General features: G+C 45.3%; 1 gene segment (V, D, J or C); it reads left to right on the top strand.

Moving 5' to 3' along the window:
* The first annotated feature begins 434 nt into the window (after positions 1-434).
* LOC140064082 (Ig gamma-2 chain C region-like) lies at positions 435-17,852 on the top strand. The segment is given in 6 exon segments: positions 435-617; positions 743-1,084; positions 1,972-2,289; positions 3,205-3,312; positions 3,506-3,862; positions 16,567-17,852. Coding segments are annotated over 6 exon segments (1,596 nt in total).
* The last annotated feature ends 2,269 nt before the right edge of the window (positions 17,853-20,121 follow it).

The raw sequence follows: 20,121 nt of genomic DNA on the forward strand, positions 1-20,121 counted from the left end.
TAGCTATGCCAGCCTGCATCTACTATCAGGCTGGTGCAACATTCCTGCGTGACAACACTCTCCATGACCACTCCAGTAACCAGAATCCAATGTTAATCGTGTTTGGCCCGTTGCCTGCTGTGTGGAATTCAATAAAGAACTGTAAGTGGATTTGCAGAACGTTACCTCCATCTGATCCCTGGATACAGCTGCTTAACACCATGGGCTTTCCCATCCATTACCCAGGGAATTATCCTACAGACACTCAGGGGTTGCCCCATAGAAGAACCAGTAGATGAGCCTCTCCCTCCTTATTTGTTGCACACACCACCTGCTGGAGACCTGCCAGGCTGTAGGACAGCCCTCCAGTCCCCATACCAAGCACCTTGACAACAGCGTGCCTTAGGCCGCAATAGCCAGCCGCTCCCGTATTAAGCTGTAGAATGTTGTTCACAGTGTTTGCTATGTGAACAGAAATGCAATAAACCACGCTTGTACATTAATGCCAGGGATCCAGGCTCTGGAATTCTTTGCTGTCTCCTCCCAGGTGAAGATTGCATATGATCAGAGTCCAGGTTTGCAAGGGTGGTGTCTCATGGCGAGAATTGTTGTCCTGAGTGTTATGTGTGTGTTGACAGGTATGTTGTTTTGTTCTCTATAGACCTTTGAATTTCACTTGCTGTTTTGATGATTATGCAATCAAACTTTAGAAGTCAGTGTGCTATGTTTATTTAAAGAGACTCTAATTTGTATTTCATTCCAGAATGCCTGGAGGTCATGACCATTGGTCAGCAGTCTCTGGTCCTGGTGCATAGTGACATTTTACTCCATTGTTATTTCAAATTGCGGGAACCCATCAGGGCTGAAGATGTTGCTGTAAGTTGGATGGTAAAGCGTGGCAGTGTGATGAGACCAGTGTATGTGTTTGATGGCGCTAATATAAGTATCCAGCGCCCTCAAAGCTTCATGGATTACAAGCTCCTTGAGACTGGCAATGGCTCATTATATCTGCCCAACCTGACGCTGGAGGATGAAGGAGAGTACACCTGCACTGTGCTAATACCTCCAGAGGTTGGGGAAGCTAAGATGGTCCTTAAAGTTGCAGGTAACTAGTAGTGAGTCTCAGTGATACAAAGAGCAGATCTTAAAAAACAACATTGCATTGATATTAGATGGTGTAGGTGCAGGAATCCGCAAAGTGTCCTGAGTAGTATTGGGAGGACACTTACTGCATGTCATACCGATAAAGGAATTAAATTTTTTTTTTAATTTAAATTCACTGTTGTTATTTATCAACATATTAAGGGGTTTTTATCAGGGCTTCCTGCTAGCACTTGTGATTATTTCCCCCTTTCTGCCACCTCCACACCAGGGGCGTGAAGGGGGGAAGGCCCATCTGGCCGGGGGCATACCTGTCCCGGGGCCTGCACACTCGGTGCAGCCGGCATATTTTTATTAGCCTAATATCATGTTATTATAAATGATAAATAACTCCCATTGTGTTAATTTGTTAAAAATCGCTGTGTGTGAATACGGCTTCAATTAACCCAAAAAATAAAACCCCTTATGGCTTTGTTGACTGTATAAATGTATGAATGTCGCTATTGAAAGGTAAAGTAAAAAAAAGAAAGAAAATTGTCCTTGTCTGCTGCATATAGAAATGTCATTGAAAAAATTGTAATAATTCCACTTTGAATACCAAACCAAAAAACAGCTAGGTTCTACATTCTTAGCCATAAGGCTGTTTGACTACCAATCAACCTACCCCTCCATATTGCCAATTCCCTCTTTCTGTTCATTATCCATGTCTCTAGCTCTATAGATGTAAATGTTCATCAGGAGGCAATAGGTATACGGTAGCACTATGGCAGTTTCAGAGCTAACTGTTAAGCAGTAGATTTGTGCATAATAATTTATCAGAATTTGAGACTATATCTATTGGGGTGTAACCTTGGACATCTGTATAATCTCTTTAACTGGTATTATGAACAGCGCAGCCCATGGTCAACCTGCTACCAGAGAACCCTCACCTGACCAGTGGGGAGTTGAAGACTTTTATCTGTAAACTCAGTTATTTCTATCCAAATGATCTCGATATAAAATGGATTGTGAAAAAGAAAAAAGAAATCGTCCTTAAGAAGGATATCTGCACAGGAATCCCTTTTCAGATCGAAAATGGAACCTTTATGGTTGAAAGCCAGATTTCAATACTGTTTGCCAAAGAAGATGATGGTAGTGTGATCTTCTGTGAGGTTAAACACCAATCACTTTCAGAGCCATTGAGGAAAGGCACTACCATTCACCTCACTGGTAAGTGAGCAAGCACTTTAGAGAGCTCATGTAATGCTGAAATGTGATAAAACATGTTCAATAATATGTAAACTAGGATGACACTTTACACCCAGATAGTTTATGTCTCCAAAAGACACCCTCCAGTTAAAGGGGCATTCCCACCAAACAAGATAGGCCCGATCCACAGGATCGGGCCTAATAATGATGCTTTATATAGCGCAAACAGATTATGCTACGCTGCACAGAGCTTACTAAAATGGTCCTAACATAATTCTCAGTGATGAGACCCCTACAGATCATGAGAACGGGGGGTCCGAGGTCGCTCCCCGAGATGAGTGTGCATGTCCGTTCTGCTCCCGTCATCTCTATGGAGGTGATGGAGATTGTCAAGACCCCCACTGATCAGCAAGTTAGGCCCTATCCTATGGATAGGGCCTAACTTGCTTGTTGGGAAAATCCTTTTAAGGGCTAAACACATTTATTAATTAATAATGTGAATTGTCCAAGAAAAAAACATTACTGCTTAAGGCTGCATTCACACGCGGTATGCCCGCCGTGCGAGCATACCGCCGTGTGCTGGAAAGGAGGGGGAGGTGTCCCTTCTTCCCTCCATAGGAAACAGCGGCGCATGGCGCACACCAGGCAAAAGATAGAGCATGTTCTATCTTTTCCTGGGGTGCGGTGGGGAACTGTGCCACAAATGTGTGGCACCGTACTGCCACCGTACCACCATTGCGGTCTATGGGGATGTATATGCGGCTGCAGATTTGCGGCTGCATGTATGTCCCCCGCAGAAGGCAGTGTGAATGAACCCTAAGCAAGCAATAAGCAACTTCATATTGCAAAATGGGGCAAAATATAAGATTCCTCATGGAGCACAAACTTATCTGTGCATTGACAAGAAATAACGATGTGTTATTCTTTCTTCTTTAGCAGTTCTTCAGGCCCCTGGTATGGTGGCCCTCATTGTCACTACACTGGTGATGGGGTTTGTGATACTTCTGGCATCTGCAATTTTATACTGGAAATTTCTAGCATCAGGTAATATTGCTTATCAAGATTATCTTTTAAAAAATCCTACATTCGCAGAATTGAGACAAGAGAAACATCTTTACATTTATGTGTGATATCATTGTCTGATCTTCTAGTGCTCTTGCACTGATCTTGCTGGTCATCTGTGACTGGGGACTGTACAAGATGTTGTGTAATAGAAAACTGATTTACTGTCTTTCAGTGCCTCCACGAGTGTCAGAACTCATTCTGCCAGACCTAAATATGGCAGACGAGAAGATGGTAGCCATATGTAACATCAGTGGCTTCAGGCCTAAAGCAGTGAACATTTGCTGGTACATTGAAAAGAGCAGCCAAAGGATGGGAAGCGGTCACCATGAAGATGGCCCTCTGCTGCAGGCTACTGATATCACCAGCCATGCGAGTCACCCAATCAGCAAACATGGAAACCTATTTAATACCATCTCCCAGGTGTCATACATCCCCTCAGTCGCGGATGATGGAGCCAAACTAGTTTGTGCAGTGCGCCACAAAGCCCTGGGAGCTAAAACCAGAAGGGAGAGCCACATTAAAGTAGCAGGTAGGTGTTCAGATGGTTTGGATTTCATGTATCAACAATTCCCTAGTTGGCACATGCACATATCATTACCCTCACAGCACTTTTCGCCCCATCTTAACAGAAAAAATGCAGAAATGTAGATATTTTTGATTATTTATTAAACAAGAAAATCTAAAATATCACATGGTCATAAGTATTCAGACCCTTTGCTGTGACACTTAACTAGCATGCTGTCCATTTCCTTCTGATCCTCCTTGAGATGGTTCTACTCAGTTATTGGATTCCAGCTGTGTTTTATTAAACTGATTGGACTTAATTAGGTAAGGCACATACCTCACATGTCACCATGTCAGAGCACATGAGAATCATGAAGTCAAAGGAAATGCCCAATGCTCAGAATCAGCTCAGAGTTGTGGCAAGGCACAGATCTTGTCAAGGGTACAAAATAATTTCTGCAGCACTCAAGGTTCCTAAGAGCACAGTAGCCTCCATAATCCTTAAATGAAAGCAGTTTGGGACAACCAAGACTTTTCCTCAATCTGGGCCAGAATCTTTCCTCAATCTAAGCCAAACTAGGAGAAAAGCCTTGGTGAGAGAGTTACAGAAGAACCATAAGATCACTGTGGCTGGCTTACAGAGATGCAGTAGGAAATTGGGAGAAAGTTCCACAAAATCAACTATCACTGCAGCCCTCCACCAGTGCTTTATTTGTGCCAACGGAAGCCTCTCCTCAGTTCAAGACATATGAAAAATTTAAAGGGGTTTGAATACTATCCGTACCCACTGTATGCTTGTACAATTATGCAGGTTAACAAGCTAATAATTGGACATCTTTTTTCAGCCTGAAGACACATTCACACACAGCATTTCTTAACACATTGCAATCTATGTGTACAGAATGTAAACATAAGTTTTTCATTGTATTTACATTAAATTAATGTAATGTAAACACCTGGTAAATCCAATGTTAACACAGTGTAAACACAACTCAAAGCTCTGTGTGAATGCGACCTGACAGCCTGCAGCAGTCAGGTGCCTTGTGAATGTAACATATGAACCCTGGGGGGAGGTGGATGGGATATAGGTAAACTATAGTACATATACAGTTGGTTTGCAGACTTTTCTTTCACTTTATGCCAAGGTAAATTATTTCTATCACTAAGAGTTTAGGGGAGTTTAATTTATATTGGAATATCCCTGGGCAGCCAGAGTAAAAAAAAAGCCACATACCTGTCTATGGAAATTGTTCCTGCATTCTTTACACTTTGGTTTTGGCAGTCAAATTTCCACTGTGGCCAGTAGGAGGCATAAGTGGTCACAAAGGGGAGAATTGTGATGTTAAACAGACAGTAAATCTTCAAAGGCACAGCACAGATAATTCAGAATGATTCTTGCTCTTTCCCCCAACTATTTGTGAATGTAAATTTCCCTGATATGCACATTGATTTTGAGGATGATGTCAATCAAGACAATCTTCAAGACTGTCTTTAATCATATAATTCTCAGAATTCTATTTACCGGTACTGCTTTCTGCCGATGTGCTACATATTTCCATCCTCATTAGCTGATACAGTATATGATGGTATATCATATTATTCTGAGGGCCTTGATTATATAAAGTTTATGGAGCAACAGGAGAACACAGGAAGCAAATACATCTTGAAAATAGTGAAACTTTTTCTAAAAAAAAAGATCTCCTATTTTTTTCAGTGCGCCCTAAGAAGACTTACATTACCAGCTGGCCACATGATCCTAGTAGAGGAGAAAAACTGACACTGAGCTGTATTGTTGAAAGGTTCTATCCAAAACCAATAGCTGTAACATGGTTACGAAATGGCCAAGTCCAGAGCAGTGTTGCACAGTTTGGGCCTTTTCCTTGTGAAAATGATTTTTACAGCATCTGGAGCCAAATATGTCTTACCCTGACAGAGGAGGAGGAAGGAGTGATGTATACCTGTCAGATCACTCACACTAGCCTGCGGACAATAGAGGAGCTGACCTATGAAATCAACACAAAAGGTATCATTGTAGCAGACAGCATAGAAAAAAATCTTAATCGCAATTGTTATTTTTTGGGTTAAAGGAATTTAGGAGTATGAAATGAAAGGGGTTTTCCACAGGAAAACAAAATTGCTGAGAGGGATAAAGAGTAATTTTAATTAAACCTACCCAGGGCCATTTCTAGCCTTTTTGCTGTCTGAGGCCAAAATTGAAAAAATCTCTAAAAAACTATTAAAATATTGTTCATATAATCCCCTTAATAAATTATAGTATGTACAGTGCCCACAACTTATATATACCAGAGTTCCTGAACTGATTATTTACAGGTCCACATAATTAATATAAAGCCCGTCTACAGACTCCAAAAATATACTCCCGGAGGGGCATGGCTTGCCGATGGCCGAGTAGGATGTGCTGCTACCGAGCTCCGTCGCCCGCTCGCCAAAATCAACCCCGCAGGACATACCCACCGAACCGGTTTCCGCACATGGGACCCAAAAGAGCCGGCACCAGGAAACAGGGAGCTCGGGAGCTGCAACAGAGCTCTATGGAGGAGTTTCTGGGCTTACCCACTCTGCCCGAAGATCCCGCAGCTGAACTTAAGATGGCGGCGACGCGCTCCTCACAGGAAGCTGCCGCCCGCCCGGCACCAGACACACAGCCGCCTCCTCTCTCCGGCGCCTTACCGCCAATGTCCGCAGCATCCTCGCTGCACCCCACTCCCGGGCACATCCCAGATGAGCCCCCCGCTGCCACTCAGGGGGCCCCACTGGCTAAAGGGCATATGACACCGGCTCCAAACTCGCCCGCGCTGGAGAAAGACTTTCCCCCACTGCCATCTCGGGCTGCCTTGCAGGCAACCCAGAAGACTCCAGCTGCTACAGGGGGTAGGTCTGCTTCCCTATATGAAATACTAGCCACACCAGCATGCCCAGGAAACCCAAGAGGTCCCTCAATGTCTCCTCGCCTAGATTCCTCCCCATCCCTTACCTTCAGCCCCTCACAGTCTCCTTCTACATCTCCATGGCCTGCCACCAGGGGTCGCCAGTCTCCTCCAACCAAGCTGCTCTCCCTAACAGTCAGGCTTGTGATGAGCAAAACTGGGACTGGCAAGCTCACCTTCGCTCTATCCCTACAAAGGGAGATTTGGAAAATTTGCTACTAAAGCTGAAAGCGTCCCACAAGAGGGACATGGAGGATATAAAACAAGAAATTCACCACGTGGGTGCTAGGGTGTTATGGAGGATCTCTGATATCTTAACCCATATCGATGACATCGAGAACAGACACAGGCGCAATAACCTTCGAATTAGGGGCCTCACTGAGGACATTGAGCCATCACACCTAGATGCTTGGGCACAAGATTTCTTCTCTTCCTTACTAAAACAGCCGCGGAGTCGCCCATTGAAATTGACCGCATCCACAGGTCTTTAGGCCCGAAATCGGCTGACCCCGCGAGACCTCGCGACATTATATGCCGTATTCACTTTTTCAAAGATAAGGAAGCCATCCTGAAAGGTGCCAGAGACGCAGAACCACTGTCATTTAAGGGATCTCCCTTGTCCATCCTACGCACACTACAGCTTCGTAAAGCACTCAAACCACTGCTCAATGTGCTGAGAGAAAGAAACATTGCATATCGCTGGGGGTACCCCTTTCAACTTATAGCCCGCAACGGGGGGAAGACCGCAATTTTCCGCTCACTGGGAGACCTCCCGAATTTCTTGGGCATCTTCGAACTACCCATGATCTCTCTACCAGACTGGCCCAAGCCACCCTCTCTACCTGTCCAACCACCAAGACCCGAGTGGAGAACGGTGGAGCCTAAACCAAGAAGAGAGCCTAAACGCCCGAAGTCTACTCAACGCTGAACTTTGACCTGATCTCTCCCTACGCACGGGAGAGTTATTCAAGAGGCACCTGAAGGACTTTCACAAGTCGCCTTGCTCAGAAACCTACTCTGCCTCTACGTTTCTTTACATTTGGACTATGCAACTACCTTGTCCTGCGGATACATGACCGCCCTCTTGGGCGCATTGCCACGAGCGGGCCCTGCCGGGGGCTCTCTTGGTCATTTGCTTCCTTCGCCCCGAGAGGGAACCGTAGCCCCTGTGGCTCGCTTAGCTTATCCCTTCTATAGCAATTAGAAATAACGGTGCAGGAGATTCATACCTGCCACAGTTTTCCTTTTCTTTCTTACTAGGCTACTTGTGTTGTCCATAGTCTTTTGTCTGACCCCGATATATCCCTTCCTCCCTCTTGTGTCCTCCTATTGGTGCTCCCCACCAGCACATTCTCCTTTTCAAAGAACCAAGAGATTGGCTGACAATCATGTCCTCCCTCTCTGTTTGCACTTTTAATTCTAGAGGTGTCAACGCTCCATAATAAAATAAAAGAGGCCAAATCCTATACCGAATGCACCGTAAAAGGGTAATGATTGTCCTCTTCCAGGAAACTCACTTTAGTTCCCTAAATATACCGAAATGCCCAACCTCACACTACTCAGTCTGGCACCAAACCCAACACGTAAAGCAGGTGGGGTATCCATAGCCTTGCATAAAACCTTCCAACACACCCTTCTTGATTCCAAATCCGACCCAGAGGGCAGATTCCTTTTTTTAAAAATTTCATTTGCAAATAGAATCTATACAATTGCTAATATGTACTTTCCCAACCAGGGCCAAGTCGATTTTGGCATCCGAACGCTCCGGGAACTGGCTGAATTTGCAGACGGTACCCAGATTGTGCTAGGAGGCGACTTCAACCTTGCCTTTGATCCTCTCCAAGATACGATGACTGGTAAGTCCTCCATCTCATCCGTGCGGCTGCGTAGACTAAGGAGATCACTGAGGGATATGCAACTAGTAGACTTATGGAGAATCCTTCACCCTGAGATAAAAGATTTCACATTCCACTCTACAGCCCACAATAGCTACCATAGACTAGACCACCTTTTCATTTCACACCACCTCTTAGATTTAGGTCCACGTTGCTCGATCGATGGCTTTCTATGGTCCAATCATGCTCCAGTCATGGGGTCACTTACACTAGTGGCCCAATCCTCAAGACAATATTCTTGGCGGCTAAACGATAACTTATTAAGTGATGCCCTATGCATATCAGACATAAAGGCAGCCATACAGTCCTTTCCCCTACAACATACCGTAGACTCCTCTAATGCCACACTCAAATGGGAAGGCCTAAAATTTGACATAAAAGGTATCCTGATGAACCATGGTTCACGCCTAAAAAAAGAACGCACACTCAAACTTAAATCCCTTTTGACGGAGTTGGGTAGGCTGGAAGACACTAATAAAGCTTCCCCTTCCGACTTAGTCAAAGCAAACCTATCTACTATCCGCCAACAAATCTTGTCAATTTTAGACCAAAAAACCCAATCTGCGCGTGATCGCATGCGCAGAGGCTGGGGACAAGTGGTATGCAGAGGTATGGGGACAAGTGCGGAACCTGGCTAGCCAGAGCTCTACACCCCAGAATGGCTCGCACCCACATCCTCTCTATCGATTCCCCCCTCAAGGGAAAGGTACATTCACCCTCCGACATAACCTACCACAACCTACCCCTAGGGAAATTATGGAATACCTTGATCAGCACGCTCCCCTCCCTATACCCTCCGAGGCGAGAGACGCACTTGAGTCCTCAAGGACCTTAAGGCTGGGAAAAGTCCGGGGCCGGATGGCCTCACTCCACGTTTTTTTAAGCTATTTGGAGAAGACTTAACACCCATGCTCCTAAAAACTTTTAATGCAGTAGCAGGGGGAACTCCCTTCCGGGCACACACACTACAGGCCACCATCACCGTATTGCCAAAACCTGGCAAGCCTTTAACTTCTTGCGGAGATTATAGACCTATATCCTTACTGAATATAGATGTTAAATTATATGCCAAAATGCTGGCACTCCGCTTGCAACCTCTCATCTCGAACCTTATACACAGAGATCAGGTGGGGTTTGTGCCTGGAAGGGAGGCACGAGATAATACGGCCTAAACAATCTCCATGATAGCGAATGCCCAACGGAAAACCACCCCCCTTTGCCTTCTTTCTGTGGATGCCGAGAAAGCTTTCGATAGGGTCCGCTGGCTATTTTTAGAGGCGGTCCTACGAAGGATAGGCCTCGGTCCAAAGATGTTACAGGGTATCATGGCACTTTATCACAAACCCAGAGCACGGGTGCGAGTTAACAGCTCTCTCTCAGACCCCTTCCTCATCGCCAACGGGACAAGACAGGGATGCCCTCTTTCTCCTTTCTTGTACCTGTTGGCGATGGAACCACTGGCAAACGCCATAAGATCAAACCCTGACATCACAGGTCTGACGGATGGGTCAGCGGGATTGTAAGCTTTCTCTTTTTGCAGACGACCTTCTTCTATACGTAACGTCCCCAACAACATCGCTACCCTAAATCTGAAATGCTTAACATCACCCTACCCCAACCCGAACAGGTACATTTGGAATCCACTTTCCCATTTAAATGGGCCAGGCCCGCTATACGCTATCTGGGAACAAACATATCCTCAGACCTAAATCTTCTATTTAATTTAAACTATGCACCACTGTTAAAAACTATTGAGAAGGATCTAGAAAAATGGTCCAAACTGACTGTATCATGGTTCGGTAGAATCAATATACAAAAAATGGACATACTACCACGCCTCTTCTACTTGTTTCAGACCATCCTCATTCCTTTACCAAGGTCCTTCTTCGATCAACTTAGGCGGATGTCACAAACCTTTGTCTGGCACTCATCAAGGCCGCGCATTAGACAATCTGTACTAAGCCTCAACAAATTAGATGGGGGCACCGGACTACCTGATTTTCGCTCTTATCATAGGGCCTCCATCGCCACGTTCATACTTGACTTATTCCACAAACGTACTTCCAAACTATGGGTTGAAATGGCGCTAGAGTCAAATCACACACATGCCCCAAGCACCTCAATACGAAATATCACTGTCTCCCCCCTCATAACGCTTTTACTTAAAACCTGGCGCAAATTTATGCGACTTACTAACTTGATTACAGTATCAGGGACCCTCACCCTGCTCATAGACAATCCTGACGTGCCCGACTTACAAAATGCTCCCTCAGATCCACAAACTCCGCTACCTAGGGTACGCAGTATAGTTAACGAGCAGGGGATTCGTGCCATGACCGATGTAACAACAGCACTCGGCCTAGCTCCTTCTAGATAGTTACAATTTTTTCAGGTTCATAAATTTGTCAACTCCTTGGGCCGTACAGTACTCTCTACCACCCTTACCCCGTTTGAAGAATTGTGTATGGACTCCTCTCCTCCTATCCACACAATCTCCTTGGTCTATGCTATGCTGGTGCGGGGGGGGGGTGCGGGGGACAAACTGCCGTCATTTACTGCTTCATGGGAGAGGGACCTCAATAAGTCTTTCTCACTTGAGCAATGGCAAAAGGCACTTATCTCAACCCACAAGGCCTCAGTCTCTTGCCGCCTTCAAGAACTTAATTACAAAATTGTATCTCAATGGTATAGAACGCCTGCAAAACTGCATAGAATGTTCCCAGAAGTTTCTCCCCTGTGGTGGCGCTGTGGAGAATCAGAAGGCAACATGCTACACTTATGGTGGGATTGCCCTCCGATTCATAAACTCTGGAGGGAAATCTTCAATCTGTACAAAGACGTATGCCCACCAGGCATAGATCCGTCACCTGAGTTAGCCCTTCTTTCTATATTCTCAGGGACTATCTCCAAATTCAAAAAAAGTCTACCTCGTCACTTTTTGGTGGCGACTAGGCAAATAATCCCAAGGCTATGGAGATCCCCCAACCCGCCTACTAAAACACAGTGGGTAGAAGCACTTAATGCAATCTTACATATGGAGGAATTAAAGGCTAGTGATGAGGGCAAACACGACAATTTCCATAAAACATGGAGTCCCTGGATCTCCTTTAGAACCCAGCCGGCCATGGAAACTTGGCTACAAACCAGTGACTAAGCACCCTAAAGCTCAATTCCTGGGTCTAAGACAGCCCCCCTACCCCCTCCCCTCCGTCTTTTCACACGCATCCCTCTCTATCCTACCCCCCATGTTGTCCTGTGTCTCTATGTTGTCTGTGCTATGTTATTTGAGTTATTGTTCATGGTCTCTTTTGTTTTGGACCGTGACAGTTTTTCTCCTTTTTTTTATTTTACTGTTCCAATACATTCAATTTCAGTATGCACTCAATCTTGCCATTCTAAGCCTTCAACATAATGATGCCACTACTCTTGAATTGCTTGTCACAATTTATTATACATATCAATGTGCACATTAAATAAAACATTATTGAACCACAAATATATACTCCCCAATTATATACATTACTCTATATATAGACACCTTAATCAAAAATCTAGCCCCAATTATATACATTGCTCCATATATAGCCCGATTAATTAAAAATCTAGCCCCTAATTACAGATGCATTCATTTAATTATATGCAACCACACCAATCCCTATGTAGATAGTGTATATACAACCCCTCTCTAGCACACAGTACACAGCTTCTCCAACCCCACATGGTATACTGCTCCCCCTCCCCCACATGGTACACTGCTCCCCTCCCCCACATGGTATAAAGCTCCCCCTCCCCCACATGGTACACAGCTCCCCCCTCCCCAACATGCTACACAGCCCCCCCTCCCTCCTCCACCAGCACATAGCAACGCCCTGTAAAAAAACCTGTAAAAGTTACATTTAGGGTGTTGCCACACATGGCATTGGTCCGTTTTTCAGCATGCGTTTTCAGTCCTCTTAAAACGCATCAGTTTTTGACTGTTTTCCATGCGTTTGGCTGCTTACAACCTGTTTATCTATTAAGATAATTGGGAACAACGGTCAAAAATGGTCAAAAGCACATGCTTTTTTAAACGGACTGAAAATGCATGCTTAAAAACTGACCAAAAATGCTAAGTGTGGCATCACCCTTAAACTACAGCCCCAGCGCTCCCACGGCGCTGCTGTCACTTCCTCCTCATCTTCTCCCACAGGCAGCCGCAATGATTGTGAAAGGACAGAGGCCGGCGTGCGTGATAACGTCACGTCAACCTGTGTCCTGCAGAGTGGCTCACACAGGCAAATCTGTTGTGCGCCACTCTTCCTCTCAATTACAAAGACATCTTAAAGGTGCCAAGAGAATAGATTTTTTTTTTGTAGTACTTTTTTTTTTATTTTTCCATTTACAGAGCTCTGTGATGGCTTGTTTTCTGCGTAACAAATTGCACTTCGTAGTGATGGTATGGAATATTCCTTGTCATGTACTGGGAAGCAGGAAAAAAATTCCAAATGCAGTGAAAATGGTGAATAACTGCGTTTGCGTTGTTTTCTTGTGGGCTTGGATTTTACGGTTTTCACCATGCGCCCCAAATGACATTTCTACTTTATTCTTTGGGTCAGTACGATCACAGAGATAACTTGTATAGGTTTTAGAATGTTTTCATACATTTACAAAAATTAAAACCTCCTGTACAAAAAAAAATTGGGGATTTTGCCATTTTCTGGCACTAATAATTTTTTTATACTTTGGTGTACGGAGCTGTGAGTGGTCTCATTTTGTAAGACTTTTGATGACGTTTTTAATGCTTCTATATTTAGGACTGTACAAACTTTTGATCGCTTTTTATTGAATTTTTTATATTTTACAAAATGGCAAATATTTGGGCGCATTTTCGAATTTGAGCGCTATTTTACGTTACGGGGTTAGACGCAATGAAAACCATTATTATTATATTTTGATAGATCGGGCATTTTCGATTGCGGCGATACCTAATGTGTTTATAATTTTTACTGTTTATTTATATTTCTATCAGTTCTAGGGAAAGGGGGGTGATTTGAATTTTTATGTTTTTTTATCATAATTTATTTTAAATTTTTTTAAATTTTTACTATTTTTCAGAAGGGAGGGCTTTGAGTTCATGAAGAACTGGGCTGACTTTTTTGTCGGCTACAGGCTCTACAGTAGGGATGGACTGCACCTCATTGTGGAAGGTGCTGATGTTTTGGTTGTAAAATGGCTAGAAGGTTGGAGGAGTGTTTAAACTAGAGACTTGGGGGGAGGGCAACTACACTTGTGCAGAGCAAAAAGACAGTGTGGATAGAGAGCTGGGAAGAGGCATAGTCCATGGGGGAGGAAGGGGGGCTGGAATAAGATTGGGGTATAAGAACAAAAGGAATAGGGATAGAGAAAACCATATAAAGTGTATGTACACAAATGTCAGAAGCCTCACAAACAAAATAGAGGAACTGGAGAGCAAATATGATATAGTGGGTATCAGCGAGACATGGCTGGACAGTAGCTATGACTGGGCTGTTACTATAGATGGTTATAGTCTTTTTAGAAATGATTGTTTAAATAAAAAAGGTGGAGGGGTTTGTTTATATGTGAAATCTTGCCCCAAGCCCGACCTGTGAGATGACATGGGTGACGCAAATGAAAATGTGGAGTCCCTATGGGTGGAGATAAGGGGAGGGAAAAAGGGTAATAACATTTTTGTCACAGTCTATGGGAATAGTCCTTTGGGACTAAAGTCAGTGGGAGATAACGATAACTAAACGATAACTAAAGTCCGCGGGAGATAACGATGCCAGTCGCAACCCGAGAGCGGAGTGGACTCCTGGGTCTTCGCCAGAGCCCGCCGCAAAGCAGGATGGTCTTGCTGTGGCAAGGAGCCACCAGGTCGCTCCACGGGTGTGACTAAACCCGCGGTGGCAGCCAAGGTAGGGACACAGGGAGGGCAGCACCACGGGAAGGCAGGACCTCAGGATGGCAGGACTACGGGAAGGCAGGACCTCAGGATGGCAGGACCTTGGGATGGCAGGACCTCGGATGGACGGCTGGCAGGACCTCGGATGGACGGCTGGCAGGACCTCGGATGGACGGCTGGCAGCACCGCAGAAGACCACTAGGATACTGGACCACTGCAGGATAACCGGACCGCCACAGAAATACAGGACCACCACAGGATTACAGGACCGCCACAGAAATACAGGACCACCACAGGATTATAGGACCGCCACAGGATTGGAACACGGGAACACCACAGGAACACGGGAACACCACAGGAACATGGGAACACAGAGGCGTCTGGAAACGCTCAGGAAACTCGGAGGCGTCTGGAAACGATCAGGGAGGCTTTCTCTTCAGTAGAATGATCTGAAGATCCGGCAGGGAATGCTGGGAGTCACCAGGCTATATAGCCGAGCCGGGAATGCTAGCGCCAATAAGGAGGACGCTGGCCCTTTAAATTCTTGAGAGAGTCAGGCTCTCTAGGGGGTGCGCGACCTAGTCGGCGAGCAGGAGTGGGATCGGAGTCAGGAGCCGGAGCCATCAGGAGCCGGGACAGGCAAGTACTGACCCGGGGAGCTGGGCAGTGGCAGCAGCAGACAGCGGAGCACAGGTGCACCCACGATCCGCAACATGGATTGCGGGGGCACCCGTGCCATGACTCCAGACAGGGGCCGGGCAGCGCGAGTCCTGGAACCAACAAGAGGGGGCACTGCTCGACCTTATTCTAACCAAAAGAACTAACAGGGTATCAAAATTACAAATTAGAAAAAATTTCAGTGTTCCATCCAACATCGATGAGTTTTCAGACTTTTATTGCGTCATATAAATTTATACACAGTGTTAATCCATAGTTCCTACGCGTTTCGAACGGTCTAGCCGTTCCCTAATCATGGAATGTCTATCCATGTCCATGTTTGTCCTTTTATACATTTCCTGGTGGAAACACCTGAAAGGTGGGCGAATTCAAATTAAGATACCGCACGTCTCCTAACCAACAGAACTAACAGGGTATCAAAATTACAGGTTGGGGGGAACATGGGTAAAAGTGATCATAATATCGTTGATTTTGTATTATGCTTTACTAAGAGCATTAGTGGAGGGGCAACCAACACTCAGAAGGGCAAATTTTCTGCAACTAAGGCAAGACCTTATAGGCATAAACTGGGACAAAGTTCTCAAAGACAAAAGCCCCCGCCAAAAAACATTGGACTTTTTCTCACATATTCTAAAAAAAAGTCTTGTGAGAAACACATAACATATGGGAAAAATCATAAGAGGAACAAGAAAAAGCCAAGGTGGCTAGCTAGTCTTGTAAGGAAAGCAATAAGCAAGAAAGATAAGGAGGTGCTAAAACGCTTGCTATGAGGCATTACAGGATTATAGAGAGAAAAATAAATCCTGTAAAAAGCAGATAAAGGCTGCAAAAATAGAGACTGAGAGAAATATTGCAGCATGATGGCTGAGTGGGTGGCACTTCTGCCTTGCAGCATTGGGATCCTGGGTTCCAATCCCACCCAGGTCAACATCTGCAAAGAGTTGACACCACCCACAGCTCCGTACACAAAAATTATGAAATAGTTATTAGCGCCAGAAGATGGCAAAATCTCCACAGATCTGATGGCAGATAAGCTGGTACCCCAGAAAGTTGACTGCAGCTTTGTCTCCTTTTCCTCATTTAGAAAATATTTATGTCTGGATGAATATGCACGTGTACACTAGTAACACATATAACCTTGTAGAGACAAACAATTTGGTGACTTATTTAAGTCTTTGCATGCAAGACTATTTACTGCATATAAAAACCTATTACTGCCAGTGGATTATTAGTAATGTAGTATTCTTTTATATACTCGACTCCCCTTACCTCTATTAAAAAATCTAACTGTGTTTGTTTTCCCCAGGAACTCCCCCTGAGGTACAATTTATTGTTGCTAACCCAGTGAAGCCTATAATCGGACAAGAAATGCTCCTTAGCTGTAAGATCAGTAGCTTCTTTCCAAGGGATATATCAGCTGATTGGTACAAAGACGATGTCAAGCTTGACACAGGAGTCTGTCATTCTCTTTGTGTTACTAACACCAATGGTGTCCATTTAATGTTGAGCTTCTTGAAGTTTACACCAGCAGCTGAGGATGATGGAAGTGTCTTCAAATGTATGGTGCAACATGCAGCTTTAAGGAACTTGGAGGAGCGAACATACACCCTGACAATTACGGCGGAGAGTCACATCATCTAAAAACAGATACATTTTTTTTTACCCTTTTGATAATAAGGGAAAACGAGTTTTTATCGATCTAGCAACATTATGGGGCAGATTTATCAAGTGTCTGAAAGTCAGAAAATTTCCAGTTGCCCAAGGCAACTAATCACAGCTGCCCTTTAAAATATTCATGAGCACTGGTAAAATGAAAGCTGAGCAGTGATTGGTTGCCATGGGCAACTGGAAATATTCTGACTTTTAGACACTTGATAAATCTGCCCCTATGTATCCTCTACTGTTTTTATATACAGATCACATGTTGCAGTGATCTAATGGTAACATTCTATTAGAACACTACTATCAGGGATCTGTACACATAGATACAGACATGCACATTACATCTTCCCTCGATGTCTATTAACCCAAGCTGCCCTCCCCATCACTGAACTTCGTGTATACCACAGAATAAAATGCTATCACAATATGATCTTTCAAATCGTACACCAATATCGGAACAATTGAAAGTATGTGGTAATAAACCGCATGCGTTTACAAACATATATATAGGTTTCATACAGTCAGAATGTGGAGGGTCACAATAATGCCATACCATGGAGTTCAGCCAATAACTCTACCAAGCAATTGGTCCCTAATCAGCAATAGAGGCAGCAAACCCAGATGATCCAGCCATGATTCACGTCAAATTTCTTAAAGAGGACCTTTCACCAACGCAAATGAATTTTCCTCCTAGCCCCCTTCCGTTCCTGAGATATGAACCCTGTTGTCTGACTATTCAATCTGACCCTCGTTACCAGAGGGGTTTACTGAAGCACACTCTGCTCATTGTCAGGGGGCTTTACTGAGGCAAACTCTGCTCATTGTCAGGGGGCTTTCCTGAGACAAACTCTGCTCATTGTCAGGGGGCTTTACTGAGGTACACTCTGCTCTTTGTCAGGGGGGTTCACACAGGCACACTCTGCTCGTTGCCAGGGGGGTTTACTGAGGCACACTCTGCTCCTTGCCAGGGGGATTTACAGAGGCACTCTGCTCTTTGCCAGGGGGGATTACAGAGGCTCACTCTGCTCATTGCTGGGGGGGGCTTACTGAGGCACACTCTGCACGTTACCAGAAGGATTTACTGAGGCACACTTTGCTCAATGCCAGGGGGTTTACAGAGTCACATTCTGCTCGTTGCCAGGGGGTAGAGACTACACATGCAAACTCTGCTCGTTGCCAGGAGGTGATACTAGTGCCCCATCCTTCATTTTTGGCCATTGGCTTTTTGCATAGGGGTGGCAAGCATTCATACTCTTCCAAGCGCTACGCTGTTTTTAATGCAATACAGCAATACCAGCCAGCAGTGGTGTGCATGGTGGAGAACCACTAAGTCACAGATTCCTTGCAGGGACTTAAGAGGGCGTGGATTGGTGCACTCCATGTACTCTACACACTCAAGAGGGGTCAGCGTACTTATTAATAATCATAGGGATGGTGTGGTGGCAAAGTCCCTGCTTGTTTCTTTGAAAACACATTGGCAAAGTCCTGATAACACGTAGGTAGGCCCTACTCCTGACTTGGAAGTCACGGAGGAAGCCAGGACAGGTAGACGAGCCACCTTACAGTGGGACAGGCATTCTGCTTCCCAACGAAGGATCTCCCCTGTCTTCTAGTTAAAGAGAACCCGTCATGCAAAATAACCCCCCTAAACTAAATATATTTTCATAAACTGCCATTAGAGAGCATTGCCTCTATCCCTTCATTATCCCTCTACATGCCTGTAAACCTAAGCAATGAGGTCCTAAAGCTGTATGCAAATGACCTGTGAAATGTCCAATGAAGCATTAGCATATTCAAGCTGTCCACTCTATTCATGAGTGGGAGGCACAGCCACACCCCCAGTGCTTGACTGACAGCCTGTATAATAATGTGCTTCCTGGTGCTGGTGGCCACACCCCCTACAGCCTGTGTGTGCATGTGTGTGTGTTTAGGAGAGATACAGCAGCTCCAGGCAGCCATGTTACAGCAGAACATGTCAGATTCATGTGTAGCTGATGTCTGTGTCTCACCCCTGTATATTAGGAGGATGCAGCATGTCAGCAGATGCAGCACACACACTATACATCACACACAGACATGAGCAGGGGGAGGGGTAACAGGGGTGACATCACTGCCTCTGACCATGTGACCAGCCTCATTTACATGATAAAGAATAGATGATTTTACAATGAATAATGTATGAAATAACTAGATAAAGGCTGGGATGGGATCCTTGTGAGCTGCTTCAACAGGTAGAGGTGACAGGACTCGTGGCAGAGACCTGATGACAGGTGTCCTTTAAGGACCAGTGCGTGGAGTTGCAGCCATGGGAGACCCAGCAGGAGAGATGAGGTGGAGAGTGGCAGCAGGTAGAAGGATAGACTTTCCTTATGAAGAGCTACAATTTTCAGAGAGACTGGCTCAGTACGGTACCAGATCGGACAGGATTTGTCCACTGACTGAGGAAATAACGAGAGGCTTCCCGAGAGGAACCACCGCAATGTCATGCCAGGAGACCAGGGCAGCATCCACAAAGGTCAACCTGAGTCCAGAACCTGAGCCCCATTGAAGTGTTTAGGGCTGGCACAATACAGGCAAAGATTCTCCTGACATTGCCTGGGGGGTTCCTGGGAGGAGAGTCTGGTTCTGTCCAACTGCATAGGCTCTTCTGCAGCTGATATGACTGGAGGCTGGAGCTGCCTTTGGAAAGTAGGAGCCAGGCGAGGTAGATGTTTTGGACGGACTTGGGGTTGCTTGGGACGTAGCTCTTCGGCACGCTCCATAAACCGCACGTCAATCCGAGTGGCTAAGGTGATGAGACAACTCAGGGTAGACGGCAGGTCATGAGCAGCCAATCCTTTCTTTACTTGCGAAGAGAGTCCTTTTTTAAACGTTGCAGACAGGGCTGCATTGTTCCAAGAGAGTTCCGAGGCCAGGCTACGGAACAGCATACTCTCCTATGAACAAGTCCCCTTGGCATAGATTCAGCAGCGTGGTTTCAGCTGAGGAATCTTGTGGGGGTTCTTCAAACATGGACCCGAATTCCACCAGGAACGCTGTGTGGGTAGCCGTGACTGGATCGCCTTTGTCCCAAAGAGGGGTAGCCCAAGCCAGGGCTTTCCCAGAGAGGAGACTGACAATGAATGCCACTTTGGAGTGTTCAGTGACAAACTGTGATGGCATAAGTTCAATGTGCAAAGAACACTGGGCATTAAAGCCC

Source organism: Engystomops pustulosus, chromosome 6 (assembly GCF_040894005.1).
Source record: "Engystomops pustulosus chromosome 6, aEngPut4.maternal, whole genome shotgun sequence".
NCBI lineage: Eukaryota > Metazoa > Chordata > Amphibia > Anura > Leptodactylidae > Engystomops > Engystomops pustulosus.